Source organism: Muscardinus avellanarius (assembly GCF_963383645.1).
Source record: "Muscardinus avellanarius genome assembly, chromosome: 18".
Classification (NCBI taxonomy): domain Eukaryota; kingdom Metazoa; phylum Chordata; class Mammalia; order Rodentia; family Gliridae; genus Muscardinus; species Muscardinus avellanarius.
Genome location: NC_137804.1, coordinates 8,995,405 through 9,015,234, shown reverse-complemented (window position 1 = coordinate 9,015,234; position 19,830 = coordinate 8,995,405). Strand labels below are relative to the sequence as shown.

The window sequence follows — 19,830 nt, the reverse complement described above, 5'->3', positions numbered from 1 at the left end:
CAGCTAAGGCACCTCCTGAAGGAAGCCTGCCACGCCACTCTCTGAGCCTGTGGGGATTCACGATATGTGCAAGTGTTGAGAGGGAAGCTTGACACTATCTGCAACTTATTTTGAAATCCATCAAAAGAAGGCTCACAAAATGAGAACATCTGTGATAAAGCAAACGGAGTTCAATCTTAATGGCGGGATCTCGGGTGGGATACATGACTAAAATTCCTTCAACTTTCTCTTTGTTTGCAGTACTTGGGAGCCTGAGACAGGTGTGAGGCCAGCCTGGTTTCCCAAAAAATTGAGCTATTTTGTAACAAAATAAAAGCTGGGCGTGGTGGCACACTTTCGGGAGGTCAAGACTAGAGGATGGCGGTTCGCAGACAGCCTCAGCTACTTAATGAGGCCCTTTAAGGCAACTCAGTGAGACCCTGTTTCAAAATAAAGAATAAAAAATAGGGCTGGGTGGGGGTGTCACCCGGAGGTAGAATACCCCTGGGCTCCATCCCCAGGACCGCAAAAAAAGAAAAAGAAAAAAAGAAAAAGGAGGTGTAGCCTAGTGGCAGAAGGCCTCTAAGTTCAATCCCTAGTAACTCACACAGGTACACACATTTAAGAAAAACTCTCCAGAGTGTTTCTAGGCCCTTCCGGGCTCTGCTCCCACCACCCCGCCTCCACAAGCCGCGTCCCAACCCGGCTCCTCCAGCATCGCCTTCCCCTGCAGCAGAGGCTTCGCTCGCTCCCAGCTCTCAGGTCTCCACACAAGCTGTCATTTCTTTCTGGAATATTCTTCCCTCCCCTCTTCTGTAAGAACCCCAGCGTATGATTCGGTCCTAGGAAGCGCTCTTTGATGGACGCCAGGGGCCTGCTCTGCACCCCCAATAGCAGGCTGCAGGCCGAGGGGGGCCGCACCACCTCCTTGGTCTGTCTGCCCCAGCAGACCGCCGATCCAGCCCTTCACTCAACTGTACTTCGGGCAGGTCCTCGAGACGTGAGCAGGACAGACGCGCGCTCCTAAGGAGATTAGACGCCAATCGTCCTGGTCTTCTCTAACAGGCACTGCTCTGGCACTCACAGAACCAGCACCCGCGTCCTGGTGAGAAGACCTTCACCAACGCTCATCTCTCCATCACAGCCGCCGTCTCTACTTTCACAATATGCCTTGCCTTACCTATAACCGCGGCCAGGCCTCAGTCAGTACTTAGACCTGTAACACTAATGGCTACCTCTGTGAGTAACAGGCCAAGGAACAAGCAAGCGCAGAGTATATTCCTCCTTCACCAAGCCTGGGAAACTCCGGTAGATTCTGCCAAACCGGATCCCACCATTAAGATTGAACTCCGCTGGCTTTAGCACAGATGTACTAATTTTGTGACTTTTTTTGATGGATTTTTTTGGCGGTGTGGGAGATGGACCATGGAACCCAGGGACATTCTATCTCTGAGCTACACCCCCAGCCCTATTTTTTATTCTTTTTCCTTTTTGTGGTACTGGGGGTGGAACCCAGGGGCTTTTCTACCTCTGGGCTATACTCCCAGACCTGTTTTATACTTTATTTGGAAACAGGGTCTCACTGAGCTGCAAAGGGCCTCACTAAATAGCCGAGGCCGTACGTGAACCGCGATCCTCCTGTCTCAGCCTCCCCATGCTGGGATGACGCGCGTGCACCACCACGCCCGGCTTTTTGATGAATTTCAAAGTGAGTTGCAGTTGGGAGCTGCTCTGCCCCAGCCAAGCTGGACTCTGTCTAGAGGTATTAAAAGCCTACGGGCTGGGGTTACTGCTGAGTGGTAACAGTACTTCCTAGCAAGCCCTAGGTTCAATCCCCAGCACCTCAAAACACAACAAAAATACATCATGAACCTTCTCTATTATGCCGTGCAGAAGCATTAAAAAAAAAAAGTTAAATTCACGATGCCTGTCCTTTGTCACAGACAGACATTTAAAAATCATCTCTAACGGCAAATCATTCAAGAAGCACAAGTCCCTAAATTGCAAGATTATTTTTAGACTATTTTATACAGAGCCTAACAGTTTGATTAAAGTAAAAATAACTCCATACATACTTTATTCTATACAAAAAATATACTTGTAAGGTGGCAAGTGCAGCAATGGGACCTCAGGCAATGCTATAAGAATTTGTCTAAGCCAGGCGTGATGAAGCATGCTTCTAATCCCAGCATTCGGAAACTGAGACCTGGAGGATCACGGTTCACAGACAGCCTCAGGTACTTAGTGAGGCCCTCTGTAACTCAGTGAGACCCGGTTTCAAAATAAAGAATTAAAAAAAAAAAAAAATAGGGCAGGGGGTGTAGCTCGAAGGTCAAATGCCCCTGGGTTCCATCCCCAGACCTGCAAAAAAAAAAAAAAAAAAAAAAAAAGAATTCCGTCTATACATCTTCAGTTCCTTGGCCAGCAGCTGGCAGTGAGACAGACACACCAGCTTCCAATCTGCTAGCCAAATAGTTAAGCATCAGTAACACGCACTTATACAAGCAGTGGGCTTCTGTTACAGGCCATGGGTGAAGGTCTTTCTGGAAAGAGCCCTTAGGGTGGTGCTAAAACTGTTCTCTGTGTGTTCATTTTTATATACTGAGTTTTCTTGCAGAGGGCCTATAAAGGTCAAAAGTCAAACACCACAGTGAACGCCTGAAATCTTGGTACTTGGAAGGCTGAGACAGAAGGACCTCAGGTTCAAGGCCAGCCTCAAGAACTTAGTCTCTGTTTCAAAATAAAAAATAAAATAGGGCTGGGTGTAGTGCTCAGCGGTAGAATGACCCTAAATTCAATCCCCAGTATCAAAATAATAACTGAAAAAAAATAAAAAACCCAAAACATCTCACTAGATCAATGCTATTATAATAGCCATTTTCATGTCCACAGGCAGATGCTCAGAAGCTCTTCAGGTAAAGGACTAGGTAGTACAAAGTTTAATCAACGTCCTCCCAGGTCTCCGTCACAGAGCTCATCCCCCAATTCTTTAAAGCTGCAGAAAAACAAGAAGTCACTCTTAGCTTGCTGGCTTCTCATCACAGACCATGGCCCAAACCTGTCCTAGTGGCTGGACCTTTGGAAAGGGCTGCTAATCAAACTACAGTGAAATTCTCTACAGCAAGTAGCCTGTATTACAAGCTATTTGTCTATACCCTGTCTAAATAAGTGGCTCTCTGTAAGTCAAAAGATCCAAACACTTAAAAGAACTTCAGTTTTGTCATAAAGTAAATATGCACATCAATTCTTACTCCTCAGCTAAAATTTAAAAAACAAACTGACAGGAAAAAAAAAAAATCAAGCCAGGTGCGGTGGCCACACCTGTAATCCCAGTATTTGGGAGGCTGAAACAGGAGGATCGCAGGCTTGAGACCAGCCTCAGCAACTTAAGAAGGCTGTTTCAAAATTAAAAAAAAAAAAAAAAAAAAAAAAATCAAAGGGCTGGGGGTATAGCTCAAAGGTAGAAGGCCCCTGGGTTCAATTCCTAGTACAAAAAGAAAATCTCAGCCTAACGTAATGGTACACACATGTAATCCCAGCTACTTGGGAGGTTGAGACAGGAGGGACATAAGATCCAGACCAGGTTGGGCAACTTATCGAGACCCTGTCTCAAAAAAAAAGGGGGGGGGGGCCTGCAGTAGCTCAGTTGTAGAACACACGCCTCACATGTGCAAGGCCCTGAATTCAATTCCTAATACCACCAAAAATAAATAAGAAAAAAAGCCTCCTTAAAATTCACACAAAGTTGCCAAACACTTTATAAAGATATAAAGGTGTGCTCATCATACTGTTTTATTTCTTAACAGATCTCTTAATTGGATAGGATGTAATGTTCAGAAACTTGACGTTTTGTTTTTTTTCTGTGGTACTGGGGGTGGAACCGGGGGGGGGGGGGGGGGGTTTCTACCTCTGAGCTGTACTCCCAGACCTATTTTTAAAAATAGTTTATTTGGAAACAGGGCCTCACTAAGTTGCTGAGAGCCTCACTAAGTAGCTGAGGCTGGCTTCGAATCTGTGCCAAACTCCTGTCTCAGCCTCCCAAGTGCTGGGATTACAAGCGTGCGACACCACGTCCGGCTAGAAACTTGACAATTAACAAGCTAAAAATATAAAGACTTAGAAGATGTAAATTTTTTGTTTGTTTGTTTTTTGGTGGTACTGGGGTTCCTGGAAGCCCTTCTACCTCCGGGCTACACTCCCAGACCTATTTTATACTTTTTCTTTTTGGAAACAGGGTCTCGTAAGCCAGTGCGGCTGGCTTCAAACCTGCGTGATCCTCCTGTCTCCGCCTCCCAAGCGCAAAGATTACAAGCATGTGCCACCATGCCCAGCGTAGAAGATGTAAATTCTAACTCCATCATCTTCATTAGCTATGTGAACTTGGGCAAGTCAAGTACCTCTGCTCCCCAACTTCTAAATGAAAGACTTTCTTTATAAAGTCTATGACTATCACTTTCCATTACTTCCTGGTGAGTTACACACTAGAAATAAAACTCCTTTGTAAGATACCAGCAGTGCATTAAAGACACCATGAAAACATGATCGTGTGAAGCAAGTGGTCTTAAGTATATTCAGTACATTAAAATAGCTGCTATCTTGAACACTTGCAAAGTATGCCACTGTGAGAAGTGTTTTTACAAACACTACTGCACAGAATCCTCACAACAATCCTAAGAGGCAAAGTGGTACGAGCTGAAAGATAAAGCAGCTTGCTAAAAGGCCGGGATCTGAGCCCAGCAGTGCTCCTGGGCACTCTACCACATGGCCACCTCTTGTTCCTGGGGCAGCTCCCAGCAGGTCTCCAGCTGCAGACAGCAGCAGGCCTCTTCTTTCTAGTTTCCTGTCTGGTTGGGCTGATGCTGCTGTCTTCCTGCTCGCACAGGTGTGTGTGCCAGACGCCTGCTTTCTCTGCAGAGCTGTGCCTCACATCCCCACACCTCTGCTGGATACCCGATAGTCCACAGCATCGTGACAATGGAGAGGAGCTCCAAGCTGTCACAGGTCTCGCTTGTCATACTCAAGTGAGACAGCAGCATTGTGAAGTTGACAGCTTTCTTTTTTCTTTCTTTTTTTCTTTTGTGGGTCTGGGGATGGAACCCAGGGGCATTCGACCTCTGAGCTACACCCCCTGCCCTATTTTTTAGTCTTTTTTTTTTTTTTGTGGGTCTGGGGATGGAACCCAGGGGTATTTGACCTCTGCGCTATACCCCCTGCCCTATTTTTTTATTCTTTATTTTGAAACCGAGTCTCACTGAGTTGCAGAGGGCCTCACTAAGTAGCTGAGGCTGTCCGCGAACCGCGATCCTCCAGGTCTCAGCCTCCCGAATGCTGGGATTATAAGCGTGCGCCACCACGCCCGACTTATTTTTTATTCTTTATTTGGAAATAGGGTCTCACTGAGTTGCAAAGGGCCTCACTAAGTAGCTGAGGCTGTCCCCAAACCGCGATCCTCCTGTCTCAGTCTCCCGAATATTGGGATTATAAGCGTGCACCACCAAGCCCAGCATGACGTTGACATTTTCATTTGCCTTCCATGATGTATAAATCATCCTTTTTTTTTTTTTTTGTGGTACCAGGGATGGAATCCAGGGGGACCATACCTCCAAGGTACACCCCAGCCCTAGTTTTTTAGTCTTTTTATTTTTGAAACAGGGTCTCACTGAGTTGCGAAAGGCCTCACTAAGCAACTGAGGCTGTCCATGCAATCCTCTGGCCTCCGCCTTCCTAATGCTGGGATTACAAGCGTGCGCCACCACGCCCAGCTAAAATCATCCTATTTTATCTGACAACTCTGACAAGAACCGTGAGGGATCCTCAATGAAGGACTTTTGGCTCAGACCTTCCATAGGTTATCTGGAGGAACCCAGAGGGGCAGGGGCTTCTGGTCTGCTCCCGACTCACAGAGGGCATCTGCTCCCTCTTCAGTAAGGGAGAGCAGAAAGAAGCTGTCAGCCGTCTGTCGATCCTGGTGACTGCAAGTAACCACACACTGTGCTACTCAAGACTAAGTCCCTCACTGGCAGAGTGATAGAAAACAGAAGCACAAACCCGATTTTGAACCCTACTAAGCTATGTAACTGGGGCTCAAAACCTTTTTTTGAAAAAGAATAAGCATACTACATTAAAAAAAGTCACCTAAAAGCCGGGCGTGGTGGCGCACGCTTGTAATCCCAGCATTTGGGAGGCTGAGAGCAGAGGATCACGGTTCGCGGACAGCCTCAGCTACTTAGTGAGGCCCTCTGCAACTCAGTGAGACCTGGTTTCAAAATAAAGAATAAAAAATAGGGCAGGGGGTGTAGCTCAGAGGTTGAATGCCCCTGGGTTCCATCCCCAGACCCGCAAAAAAAAAAAGTCACCTAAGCCAGGCTTGGCAGCACAGGCCTGTAATCCCGGTACTTAGGAGGCTGAGACAAGGCAGGTTTGCGGTCAGTCTCAGCTACTTAGTGAGGTCCTCTATAACTTAGAGACTCTGTTTTAAAAAAAAAAAAAAAAAAAAAAAAAACTATAGATAGAGATAGAAAGCTGCGGGTGTAGCTCAGAGGTACAATGTCCCTGGTTTCGATTCCCAATATTGCAAAAGAAAAAAAAAAAAATCACTGAAAGTGGGCATGGTGGCACACCTGTAATCCCAGCACTGGGAGGCTAAGACAGGCACAATACATGACCGTTCCCATTCCCTACCGTTGGTCAAAACCATGGCTTTCATCATCCCAACGCGTTACATTTAAAAATAGAATTTAAGCCAGGCGTGGTGGTGCTTGCCTGTAATCCTAGTTAGTACTTGGGAGCCTAGATAGGTTCAAAGCCAGCTTTAACAATTCAGCAAGGCCCTCAGCAACTTTCCAAAAAAGTAAAATAGGGCTCTGGGATTTGGCTTGGAGGTAGAATGCCCTGGGCTCAATCCCCAGCACACCACACACACACACACACACACACACACACACACACACACACACACACACAGATAGAATTTATTCAGAGCCGGGCGTGGTGGCGCACGCTTGTAATCCCCGCGCTTGGGAGGCAGAAACAGGAGGATCGCGCAGGTTCGAAGCCAGCCCCGCACGCTGGTTTAGGAGACCCTGTTTCCAAATAAAAATGTAAAAATAGGTCTGGGAGTGTAGCCCGGAGGTAGAAGGGCTTCCAGGAACCCCAGTACCACCAAAAAAAAAAAAGAGATAGAATTTATTCATAATTACTCTACTGACTATATGTGAATTAAAAATCATTTAGTTTAATTCAACAGCTAGGCATAGTGGCACACACCTGTAATCCCAGTACTCAGGAGGCTGACAAAGGAGGATCGCAGGTTCAAAGCCAGTCTTGGCAACTTAGTGAGGCTCTCAGCAACTTACTGAGAACATTTCCAAACAAAAAAATAAAATAGGGCTGGAGGTTTAGTCTAGAAGTTAGAAGACCCCTGGATTACATCCTCAGTAATACACATACCAAAGGATACTGTGTGTGTGTGTGGTACTGGGGATGGAACCCAGGAGTGTTCTACCTCCAAGCTACAACCCCACCCCTATTTTTAAAATCTTTATTTTGAAAAGGATCTCACTGAGTTGCAAAGAGCCTATGTAGTAGCTGAGGCTGTCTGCGAACCGCAATCCTTCCTGTCTCAGCCTCCCAAATGCTGGGATTTAGCACCACCATGCCCAGCTAAAAAGGTAATTTATAATGAGTTTGACCCTACTTAAACACACACACACAAGTCCTACCTGTAATATTAAAAACACACAGACAGCATGGTAGTTCACATCTATAATCCCAGTACTCCTGCTGAGACAGGAGGCTCACAGGTTTGAGGACAGCCTCAGCAAGTAGTGAGACTCTCATGAACCTAGTGAGACCCTGTTTCCAAGTAAGAAATGAAATAGGGCTGGGGTGTAGCTTGAAGGTGGAATACCTCTTAGTTCAATACCCAGTACCACACACACATTAAAAAAAACCCTAAAAGCACACTTTAAGCATGGCATGATGGCACACACTTGTAATTGTGAGAGAATAAAACAAAATTTGAAAATGGCTGGTGCACATGCTCACATTCCTGGCTTTCATGAGAAGCAGAATCCTTTTTTCCATGAGAAGGGGAAAGCACGTAGCAGGCTAAAGTAGACCTGTGATGTGTGCGCCCGTGTATGTGCTGGGTGCATGTGTGCATGCATGTGTGCGTGTGAGATATGTGCATGCATGTACATCTGGGGCGGGGTACAGGGGCCTAGATCGTCCTTCCCATAAGAGGTTGTTTCTAGAAACATAAAGCCTTTTACAGTGTGGTACTCCAGAGAGCGCCATCATTCATGAAGGACATATTAGGGCCAAGCATCTTCCTGCCTAAACACCTTCAAACTCGTAACAAAGAAAACCACAATCACTACCTGTGTATTTTTTCTCTACCACCACAGACCAAATGCTGCCATATTCTGTGATCGCAAAACTGTCTCTAAGAAATCTTAAAGGTACTTTTAATAAAAAGTAAAGCTGCCGGGCATGGTGGCACACACTTGTAATCCCAGCATTTGGGATGCTGAGACCGGAGGATCGCAGTTCACAGACAGCCTCAGCTACTCAGTGAGGCCCTCTGCAACTCAGTGAGACCCTGTTTCAAAATAAAGAATAAGCCGGGCGTGGTGGCGCACGCATGTAATCCCACACTTGGGAGGCAGAGACAGGAGGATCGCGCAGGTTCGAAGCCAGCCGCGTGTGCGCTGGCTTAGGAGACCCTGTTTCCAAATAAAAATGTAAAAATAGGTCTGGGAGTGTAGCCCGGAGGTAGAAGGGCTTCCAGGAACCCCAGTACCACCCAAAAAATAAATAAATAAATAAATAAATAAATAAATAAATAAAATTGGGGAGGGGGCGTAGCTCGGAGGTCAACTGCCTCTGGGTTCATCCCCAGACCCGAAAAAAAAATTTGTGAAGTAGAATAAAAAGTCAGTTATTATCTTCTTCTGAAGCTAAAAAGGACCTTACAAAACTCCAAGTAATACTGAAAGAAAAATATTAACTTTCAAGCTCATACAACATGATGGCAGATCGAGCTCTCTGCACTACTAAGTTCATAAAAAAGGAAATTCAATCTGTTCTACGTATGGAGGAGTAGGAGAATCTAGGACCTTGACTCAGTGTCAAAGGAGTATTAAGGAAGAAAAAAGCCACTTCAGTTCAAATTCGGCACACTCAGAAATAACAAAACTGCCTCTTTTGTTTCACCACAAACAGAGCCATGTAATATCTAATGCACAGGACTAACTGGAGAGAATTTATGAAATGAAGACAAAATTCAGGAATTTTATCCTTACAACAGCACTATCTGAAAAGTCTTAAAATATAATCCCTTTCAGTGAGGTCATCTGATCTTCAGTTTAGTTTAGTCATTAGTAGTAACTTGTTTAAATTAGTAAATTTAAAACATTTTCCTGGATTATTTCCTCTTTGGGCTTTTGGATCCCAATTTATCTCTGCCCTATCAATATCACTTATGTTGGCACTAATTTGATTTTTAAGGTGTTCTGACAAATGCCTTTTAATTCAGTTACATCCACCACAAAGGCACTGGGCTGTCTTCACTCTACAAACGTTATCTCATTCAGTCCTCCCCCCAATCCCAGAAGGCAGGCGTCATTATCTCTACAACATCCATTTTAATGATGAAGAAACTGAGGTTGATAGAGAGGAAGCCACTTGCTTGGGTTCACAGGGCTCCCATGTGTCCGCCTTCACTCACTCCAGCTTAACCTGACCTCGGTGCTGCCAATCACATTAGAAACAAAAGTAAAAAGTTAATTTTTCAACTAGCTCCACTTAGCTCTGAAGACAGTCAAAAATCATATGTTCTCTATTGGTTCAGAAAAACAAGCAATTTCTTCCTAATCATTTCTATTCATCTGTGGACCTTGTCAAATAGTGCTTCTTTGTTTCCTCTCCTGCCTTTAGATGTGTTTAAAAAGTCTTGAGACACCAATACCAAAGTTTGAAAATTCAACCATCATCCTAAAAGCCAAATTCAGTGTCTTCTTTTTTTTTTTTAATACGGAAGAAATCTCTCCTGTAAATGATTAAAGAGCTGAGCCTGCAAAAAAAAAAAAAAAAAAACAAAAAACAAAAAAAAAATCTGAACCTGAGAATTGTTCTCCCTCCGTCCTCTCCCTCCACCCCTAGTCGGTAAAGATAAAAATACAAAGCCTCCAGAGAACCGATGGGAAAGAAATCCTCCCATCAGAAAACTGAGACCCACGGGGCCGTCTCTCCTTAGTACATCCATCCATCCATCGGCCAGAGAGGGACAGATCCAGGGCGGCATCCTCCTGCCCTTAACAAATGTCACGATCACTGACAGCTAAGAAGACCACCGCAGCACGAGCACAATGTGCCCGGGAACGCCGAATCCAAGCAGAAGAACACTCATCCCGACGACCAGGTCTCTCGGCTCTGGCTTCTCTGTCGATTATACCAAGAGTCGGCTATTAAATATTAATGGCAGGCCCTTTGCACCGGAGCTCTCAACCAACGGCCTCCTGCCACCAACCGCCCTCATGAAAGAAAACACTGCCCTGTCCTCGGGGCGAGGCCGGGGCCACCACGATGCCCGGGAGGGCCGGCCATTCGGGCCCGGGGAGGCTGACAGCCCGGCGGAGGGCGAGGAGGAGGCGCACAAAGGGGCGGCTTACCGAGCAGCAGCACGTTCTTCCCCGCCGGGAGCTTGGAGCGCGAGCGGGTGGAGACCTCGCTGAGGATGCAGGACCTAGCGGGGACAAGGCGCGGGCTGAGGCCGGGCCGGGCGGGGCGGACCGCGGCGCGGAGGCCGGGCTGGGCGCGGCCCGCAGAGGCCGGCCGGGCGCCGAGCTCCGGCGGGCACGGGACCCCGGGCGGCGCCAGGCCCGGCCGGGAGGGGTGGGGTCGTTACCAAAGGTTCTGCCCGTCCTCGTCGTCGCCCGCCGCTGCGCCGCTGCTGCCCGCCGCCAGCTCGTGGACCGAGGGGCCGCCGGTGTAGGTCGAGGCTAAGCCGGGCGGAGAGGAACCGAACGAGCCGACTCGCCCCGCGGCCGCCATCTTGGTCGGGAATCACACCACTCCCGGCGGCGCTGAATGAGCGAGGCGACGGCGGCGGCGGCGGCGGGAACCCGGATATGGGACGTTCGGGAGCGGGGCGGGGCCTGCGCCGAGGGGCGGGGCCTGAGGGGCGGGGCCCGGCCGGCTGGGAGGGACGGAGCGGGCGAGCTCGGAGTGCGCGTGCGCCGCCGTCGAGGGTGTGCGCATGCGCGGCCGGCGAGCTCCAGTTCTCTGGCTCTCTCGGTACGCTGAAGCGCTTCCAGCTGGTGCACCTGCGGCGCCCGGCTGCTTCAAGGCGGCTTGGGTGGGTTAAGTGAGCCGCGATCCTCTTCTACTCTTCAGCGGAATCCCTGCACTGTTATTGGGAACCCATACAGGGTTCAGGTTTATAAGAGCGGGTCCCCCAGCCTGCACCGGCGCCAAGGGAGAAATGGGCTAAACCAGGCATGATGGTGCACCCCTGTAATCCCAGTACTAGGGAGGCTGAGAATGTAGGATCCCAGGTTCGAAGACAGCCTTAGCCACTTAGCGAGGCCCTCAGCAACTTAGTAAGACCCCGTTTCAAAGTAAAGAATAAAAAATAGGGCTGGGGTGTAGCGCAGAGGTAGAATGCCCCTGTGTTCAACCCCCAGTACCACACACACACACACACACACAGCCAGGCGTAGTGGCGCATGTTTGTAGTAGCAGTATTTGGGAGGCTGGGGTAGGACGATCACAGATTCAAGGCCAGCCTCAGCTGCTTAATGGGGCCCTGTTTCAAAATAAAGAATAAAAAATAAGGCTGGCGGTGTAGCTCAGAGGTAGAATGTCCCTGGGTTCAATCCACAGTACCATAAGAAAAAAATTCAAGTGATGATGATTTCCTCAAAATTGACCCACCTTAAGAGCAGATTCTTCCAGTCTCCAAGCAGCTGCGTGACAGAAAAACGCTTATGGAGCTTGCTTTACAGGTCTTGATATTTTGTGAATCTCTCCGCATGAGATTTGAAAAGTCCCATTACATGAGTCATCTGTCTAGCCTGCACTTGTCTATTCCACACTTCGTGCAGTAGGCGCAGAGGAACCAAAGTGGTCCTGAAAATAGCTTCCTTTCCATTACAACTTCATTGGTCATACGTGCTGAGCGCCTGAGCCCCACTTCCAGAAAGAGGCCGTGGTTTTGATGCGCTGTCTCAGGACACCTTGTAAAGCAGCTGCTGCAAATAGTCGGGCCTTTGTACATTTTAGAGCATCCAGGTTTGAAGAAATGCTAGCATCTTCACGTAGAACATATGACTTGAACAGTGCTGGTGTGTGTGTGTGTGTGTGTGTGTGTGTGTGTGTGTGTGTGTGTGTGTGTTGTTTTGTTTTTGGTGGTACTGGGTTTTCTGGAAACCCTTCTATGCACGGGCTACACTTCCAGACCTATTTTTATATTTTTATTTGGAAACAGGGTCTCTTAAGCCAGCGAGGCTGGCTATGAACCAGCGCGATCCTCCTGTCTCCCGCCTCCCAAGTGCGGGGATTACAAGCGTCACCCCGGCTGAACAGTGCTGGTTTTGCTAGTGAGAAAATCCACAGCTGAAGGCTGTATTTACTATATATTAACGTTGCACTTAGAAGTCCAGCAGGTAGCCAGGCGTGGTGACGCACTTTGAATCCCAATGTTTGGGAGGCTGAAACAGGAGCATTGCTCAGGTTCAAAGGCAGTCTCAGCTACTTAGTGAAGGGGTGTGTGTGTGTGTGTGTGTGTGTGTGTGTGTGTTTCTGGGGATGGAACCCAGGGGCCTCTACAAGCTCCAGACTACACCCCTGACCTATTTTATATATTTTTTTTATTTTGAAATAGGCTCTCACTAAGTTGCTGAGAGCCTCACTAAGTAGCTGAGGCTGGCTTCAAACCTGTGTGATCCTCCTGTCTCAGCCTCCCAAGGGTGGGGATACAAGCATGTGCCACCACGCCCGGCTCTTAGTGAGGCTCTTGGCAACTTAGTGAGACTCTTTGTTTCCAAATAAAATATAAAATAGGTCTGGTAGTGTAGCCCAGAGGTAGAAGCGTTCCATCCCCAATACCACACACACACACACACACACACACACACACACACACACACACAGAAGGTAGCCTGGCGTGGTAGCACATGTCTCTAAACCCAGTACTTGGGAGCCTGAGACAAGAGGATTGCAAGTTCAAGATTAGCTTCAGCAATTTAGTGAGATTCTCAACATCCTAGTGAGACTCTTTTTCAAAACAAAATATAAAAAAGGCAGGGAATATAGCTTGGAGGTAAAATGCCCCTGGGTTTCATCCCCAGTACTGGAAAGAAAAGTTTGGAGGAAGAGGAGTGTTACGATTTGAAATTGGTGGGGTTCTTTTTCTTATTCAACTAAGGTTGGTTGAATAGAAAAATTAACGGGCAGCTCAGTGCAGCTTTAACAAATCTTTATTACAAAATTAGTAGGGAATAGATCAGTAGGAAATAGAGAAGAGAAAAAAAAGCAGCGTGCTGACCCGCATGCTGGGGAGCCCGAAAATGGAACTCCGGCCCCTTTTGGGGACCTCAGCCCTTAAATAGATTTTGTATCGGTATCTTTCTCATCTGCGTTACCAAGGCAATGGGCTAGTTACTTATTCCTTAGCCAGGTGGTGCCTCTTTGTCTCCGGACAGTGCACTTACTAAGTGCAAGGGTCAAGAATCTACCTGGCCCTCAGCTCTATTGTATTGGGCAGTATTGGTTGCTCATCAACTAGGGTGCTTTGAAGCCGCAAAGTTTACCTTTCCTATACCCAAACCGGATCACAAAGGAGAGGAGGTAAACAGAGGCACCGGTTGCCTCTATTGTAGTTTTAGAGCTAAAGGCTTCAGTTGACTCTAAGGCTTTTACTATAGGTAAATGATTAGAATGAAGGGCAAAGACAGAGAGGAACTCTGTGTTGTAACCGCTGCAGCCCCCTCCCTCTCTGAGTGCTAGCACAGCACCTAAGCTCTGACTATATTTTACACTTTGGAAATTATCAAAGCAATTTTCCAATACCAGCACATTAATACATTTTGATGCCTCTTCCCAATACTGGCACAGGAGGAGGAGGGGGAGGAAGAGAAGAAGGGAAAGAAGTTGTCGTCTGTTGTCTGGAAGGTTTTGGAGGTTGGCTAATCTGAGCCCAGGTCTGGCTGGACTAGTTTACTGGCTATGTAACTTTAGGCAATTAACCTCTCTGAATCTCAAGTCTTTTAATCTCTGAAATGAAAATAAAAGAACTTGGAGTTGTTATGAAGATTATTTATTTATTTATTTGCGGGTCTGGGGATGGAATCCAGGGGCATTTGACCTCTGAGCCACATCCTCTGCCCTATTTTCATTCTTTATTTTGAAACAGGGTCTCACTAAGCTGCGAAGGGCCTAAGTACCTGAGGCTGTCCACGAACCACGATCCTCCTGTCTCAGCCTCCTGGATGCTTTGTGGCAGGCATCCTGTGTGCGGTGATTTGTCGGTATTGGGGATGGAACCCAGGGGCATTCTACCCCCGAGTTATGCCACCAGCCTTATTTATTTATTTATTTATTTATTTATTTATTTATTTATGTGGTACTGGGGATTCAACCCAGGGGCCTTCTACCTCCAGGCTACACTCCCAGACCTTTTTTTTTTTTTTTTTTTGGTGGTACTGGGGTTCCTGGAAGCCCTCCTACCTCCGGGCTACACTCCCAGACCTATTTTTACATTTTTATTTGGAAACAGGGTCTCCTAAGTCAGCGCACCCGCGGCTGGCTTCAAACCTGCGCGATCCTCCTGTCTCCGCCTCCCAAGCACGGGGATTACAAGTGTGCGCCACCATGCCCGGCCTCCCAGACCTATTTTATATTTTATTTGGAAACAGGGTCTCTTAAGCCAGTGCAGCTTCAAACCTGCTCTGTCCTCCTGTCTCCGCCTTCCAAGCACGGGGATTACAAGCGTGCGCCATCACACCTGGCAAAATAATAAATAATTTTTTTTTTTTTTTGGGTGGTACTGGGGTTCCTGGAAGCCCTTCTACCTACGGGCTACACTCCCAGACCTATTTTTACATTTTTATTTGGAAACAGGGTCTCCTAAGCCAGCGCGCGCGGCTGCGGGGATTACAAGCGTGCGCCACCACGCCCGGCATAAATAATTTTTTAAAAGCTGGGGCTAGGCGTGGTGGTGCATGCTTGTAATCCCAGCATTTATTTGGAAGGCTGAGACAGAAGGATCACGGTTCATAGAGAGCTACTTAGTGAGGTCCTTTGCAACTCTCTGAAACCTTATTTCAAAGTAAAGAATTAAAAAAAAAATAGACCTGGGGGTGTAGCTCAGAGGTAGAATGCCCCTGGGTTCCATCCCCAATACCGAAAGAAAAAAAGAAGAAAAAAACCTGGAGGTAGAGATCTCCAGTACCACACATAAAAATATAAAAATTTTTAAAAGCTACTTCTTATACTATGATTGCTTTTTCTTTCTTGTGCGTTCGATTCTCCTGTATCAGCCTTCCAAGTACTGGGATTACAAGTGTGTGCCATCACACTGGGCGTTTGGTTACATCTAGAATTAAAAATGCTCCTTGTTGCGGGGTGAAATGTGCGTGATGTGTGTGTGGAGAAGTAATCCCCCCACCACCACCACACAAACAGACAAACAGAAAAAACGTGGATTCTTGTCCTAAGCTAAGAATAAGTATTCATCACTTGGACAGCTGCTGAAGATTTAAAGAAGTTTATTAGAAAGATAGAAATACAGAAAATAGAAATACAGCCCCATGCCAAGATGGCATGAGGGGATGACTCGAATGAGTACACCAAAGGGCTTACACGTGGACCGGACTTTTATACCCATGACCTCCATCTTGTTTGCATGACTCTGAGTAGTGAACGTCCCTGTAAGGTACCTCCCCTAGCAAGATGTGGTGAAGTGTCTCCTTTCATGAAGGGCAAGGTCAAACCCTGCCCCATCCCCCCTAGATCATCATGTAGATCTGTCTTTAGAAAGAGGAAGCCCCAGCTCTCCTCTATTGACTTGTTAAGTACTTTGAGCTAGGTTGATTTACACTGGAATAGCTGCCTGTTTTTAGGCAGAAACAAAGTCCTTTCTTTATCCATGTCTGCCTCCATTTTAACACAACTATTTTGAAATATACCAATTATTTTCTTTTGAAATATATTAATAATCAAAGCTTTCCCAAATCTTCCTAGGCCATTCCCAATACTGGCACACTCTTGGTTTTCATTTGCTTAGATTTTTTGTCTTTGATTTTAATTCAGTCTCCAAATCTTGTCTCAGTTAGTTGTATAAAACTCCTCATTGGGCTCATTGGGTGCTCTAACAATTTTATCTTCTATTTTCCTTTTTTTCTTTCTCTTTTTTTTTTTTTTTTTTTTCCAGTACTGGTGGGATGGAACCCAGGGGCATTCTCCCTCCGAGCTACAACCCCAGCCCCTTTTTTTTTTTTTTTCTGGTCTGGGAATGGGACCCAGGGGCCTCTACCTCCAGGCTACACCCCCTGACCTACTTTATATTTTATTTGGAAATAGGGTCTCACTAAGTTGCTGAGAGCCTCACTAAGTAGCTGAGGCTGGCTTTGAACCTGTGCGATCCTCCTGTCTCAGCCTCCCAAGCGCAGGGATTACAAGCATTCACCACCACACCGGGCTCCCCAACCCTATTTTTTATTCTTTGTTTTGAAACAAGGTCTCTCTGAGTTGCAGAGGGCCTCACTAAGTAGCGGAGCCTTCTGCCAACCGCGATCCTCCTGTTTCAGCCTCCCAAACGCTGGGATTTCAAGCATGCACCACCATGCCCGGCAAATTTCATCTTCCTTAGTGCCTTTAAGCGCCTCCTGGCCTGCCCTAAATTAAATTAGTTGTTCCGTCTCCCAAGTTGTCATCCTGTGATCTCCTTTTACCACTGTTCAGGGGATTCCCTTGGCTTCAATCCCACGGCTTCTTTCTTACTTCCTTATTTTCGTAGGCAACTTCCTCCAAAGGCTTTATGAGAAAAATTGCAGGGGTGAAAATTCTTGGAGACCTCTACACACGGTCACCATCCTGCCGAGGAAACAGAGGCGCCGTTCAGGGAGCTTGAACAGCAGGAAAGAGCGAAGGAGTGTTAGGCTAGAATCCAGAGAGAGCGTAGCTATGGAAAGGTTTCCTGGGGAGATAGTGACCACCAGTAAAGAACACTCACCAACCTCTCCCTTCCCACCTTCTGGTAGAAACCCTCAGGCGTCTCACTTTGACCAAACCCAAGCAGAAAACAGGCGCAAAGAGAATTCAAGTAAAGCTATGCCAGCGGGTCTACGTTCCAGGGCACAGAGCAGAACAGAGGAGAATCTGGAAGGACAAACAATATACCCAGCATGCTTTGCACATTTGGAAAAGCATGTGTAATCTGCCCTCACCGAGTGCCAATTATTAGATTACAACTAATGTTCCCTTCGGGATGTGTGTGTGTATATGTGTGTGTGGTACTGGGGATTGAACCCAAGGACATTCTGCCTATGAGCTATACCCTCCTTTTTTTATTTTTTGTTTTGAAACAGGGTCTCACGTGGCTGTTTTCCTATAGGTCTTCAAAGGCTTTACCTCCTTGTCAGATAAATTATAGTACCGCCACTGAGGAAATCCAAAGCCATTTTGATACCTATATATATATATATATATTTTTTTTTTTGGTACTAAAACAAAACAGTATGTTTATATGCTAATGGAAACACTCCAATGGAGATTGAACAGTGACTGTGAAGGGGGGAATTGTTGGGGCCACGACCCCACATGAAGGAGAAGGACAAGAACTGCTGCACAGGTTGTTTTAGCTAGCGTAAGAGTCCGCGTTATTCTTCTGATACTTACCAGGAAGGGAATGTATGAAAACGCAGAGACTGGAAGCCGAGCAGAGACATGAGTGGGAGCCTGAAAGTTGTAAAGGCTTCCAAGAAGGTGGGGAAAAACAAGAGGAAGCAGAACAAAAGATTAGACATCAGAAGCCAGGCGTGGTGGCCCACGCTTGTAATCCTACGTGGGAGGCTGTGATAGGAGGATCCAGGTTCGCGGACAGCCTCAGCTACTTATTGAGGCCTCTGCAATTTAGTGAGACCCGGTTTCAAAATAAAGAATAATAATTTTTTAAAAAAGGGCAGGGGGTGTAGCTCAGAGGTCGAATGCCCCTGGGTTCCATCCCAGACCCGAAATAAACAAACAAACAAACAAACAAACAAACAATTGGGTCCGGGCGTGGTGGCGCATGCTTGTAATCCCAGCATTCGAGAGGCTGAGACTGGAGGATCAAGGTTCGCGGACAGCCTCAGATCAATAGTGAGGCCCTCTGCAACTTAGTGAGACCCTGTTTCAGAATAAAAAATAGGGCAGAGGGTGTAGCTTGGAGGTTGAAAGCCCCTGGGTTCCATCTTCAGATCTGCAAAATAAATAAATAAATAAATTGGGCTAGTGGTGCAGTTTGGGGGTAGAAGGCCCCTGGGTACCAACACAAAACAGAAAGAAAGAAAGAAAGAAAGAAAGAAAGAAAGAAAGAAAGAAAGAAAGAAAGAAAGAAAGAAAGGAAGGAAGGAAGAAGGATTACTGAAACTCATTTCTTCATCAAATACTGTGACTTTTTTTTGTTTGTTTTTTTCTTTAACAGCAAAACTCTTGAAACAATTTGTCTTGGCCATGCGTGGTGGCACACACTTGTAATCCTTTCGGCAACTTAGGAAGACCCTGTTTCAAATAAAAAATAAAGCCGGGCGTGGTGGCGCACACTTGTAATCCCCGCGCTTGGGAGGCAGAGACAGGAGGATCGCGCAGGTTCGAAGCCAGCCGTGCTGGCGTAAGAGACCCTGTTTCAAAAATATAAAATAGGACTGGGAATGTAGCCCAGAGGAAGAAGGGCTTCCAGGAACCCCAGTACCACCAATAAATAAATAAATAAATATAATAAAACAAATAAAAAATAAAGAAATAGGGTGTAGCTGGTAGGTAGAAAGCCTTTGGGTTCCACCCCCAATACCAAAAGTGTTTATTTTTTATTTTATTTTATTTTGCGGTACTGGAGATTGAACCCAGGGGCATTCTACCTCTGAGCTACACCCCCAGCCCTATTTTTTATTCTTTATTTTGAAACAGGGTCTCACTGAGTTGCAAAGAGTCTCACTTAAGTAGTAGCTGAGGCTGTCCGCGAACCGCGATCCTCTGTCTCAGCCTCCCAAGCACTGGGATTTACAAGAGCGAGCCACCATGGCTGGCTTTCCAAAAGTGTTTCTTTTTTCTGGGGGGAGGGGTACTGGGGATTGAACTCAGGGGCAACCTACCTCTGAAATACAACCCCCAGCCCCATTTTTTAATTCTTTATTTTGAAACAAGTTCTCACTAAGTAGCTGAGGCTGGCCAGGAAACTGCGATCCTCCGGTCTCAGTCTCCCAGATGCTGGGATTACAAGCGTGAGCCACCACGCCCAGCTCAAAGGTGTTTCTTAAACAACTTTTCCCCTTAACTCTGCTGACCGGCTTCAATCTGCTCTTAGAGTCTCCGCAGAATGGCCGCTGTACTCGGTGGTCCCCTCACTGCTCTGTCCAAGGCCAGCGCTGCCCCTTGCCTCTATCCACCCAGCGACAGCGTGCGGTGCAGGCGATCGTTCCTCCTGGACTGTCTTCAAAAAGTGGCAGTGGCTTCCAGGAAAAAATGTTCTCTTGGGTTTTTTCCTCCCTCACCAGCTACTGTGCTGGCATTGCTCCACCATGCTGGACAACTTCCCATCCGTGCCTGTGCCAACGCCAGGTCCATAGCCACTGTTGGAGGACCCAGGGC

The 19,830-nt window shown here is 46.9% G+C and overlaps 1 protein-coding gene across 2 annotated transcripts in view; it reads right to left on the bottom strand.

Annotated features, from left to right (window-relative positions):
- DYNC1LI1 (dynein cytoplasmic 1 light intermediate chain 1) overlaps positions 1 to 11,034 on the bottom strand; it is a gene marked incomplete at both ends in the record, with an annotated part of 34,297 nt that extends 23,263 nt beyond the window's left edge. For both annotated transcript variants that reach the window (XM_080715662.1, XM_080715663.1), the window contains 2 exons: positions 10,653 to 10,726; positions 10,889 to 11,034. In XM_080715662.1, the coding sequence (XP_080571788.1) occupies positions 10,653 to 10,726; positions 10,889 to 11,034 (220 nt within the window). The remainder of the gene's footprint in view (positions 1 to 10,652; positions 10,727 to 10,888) is intronic.
- Positions 11,035 to 19,830: the final 8,796 nt, after the last annotated feature.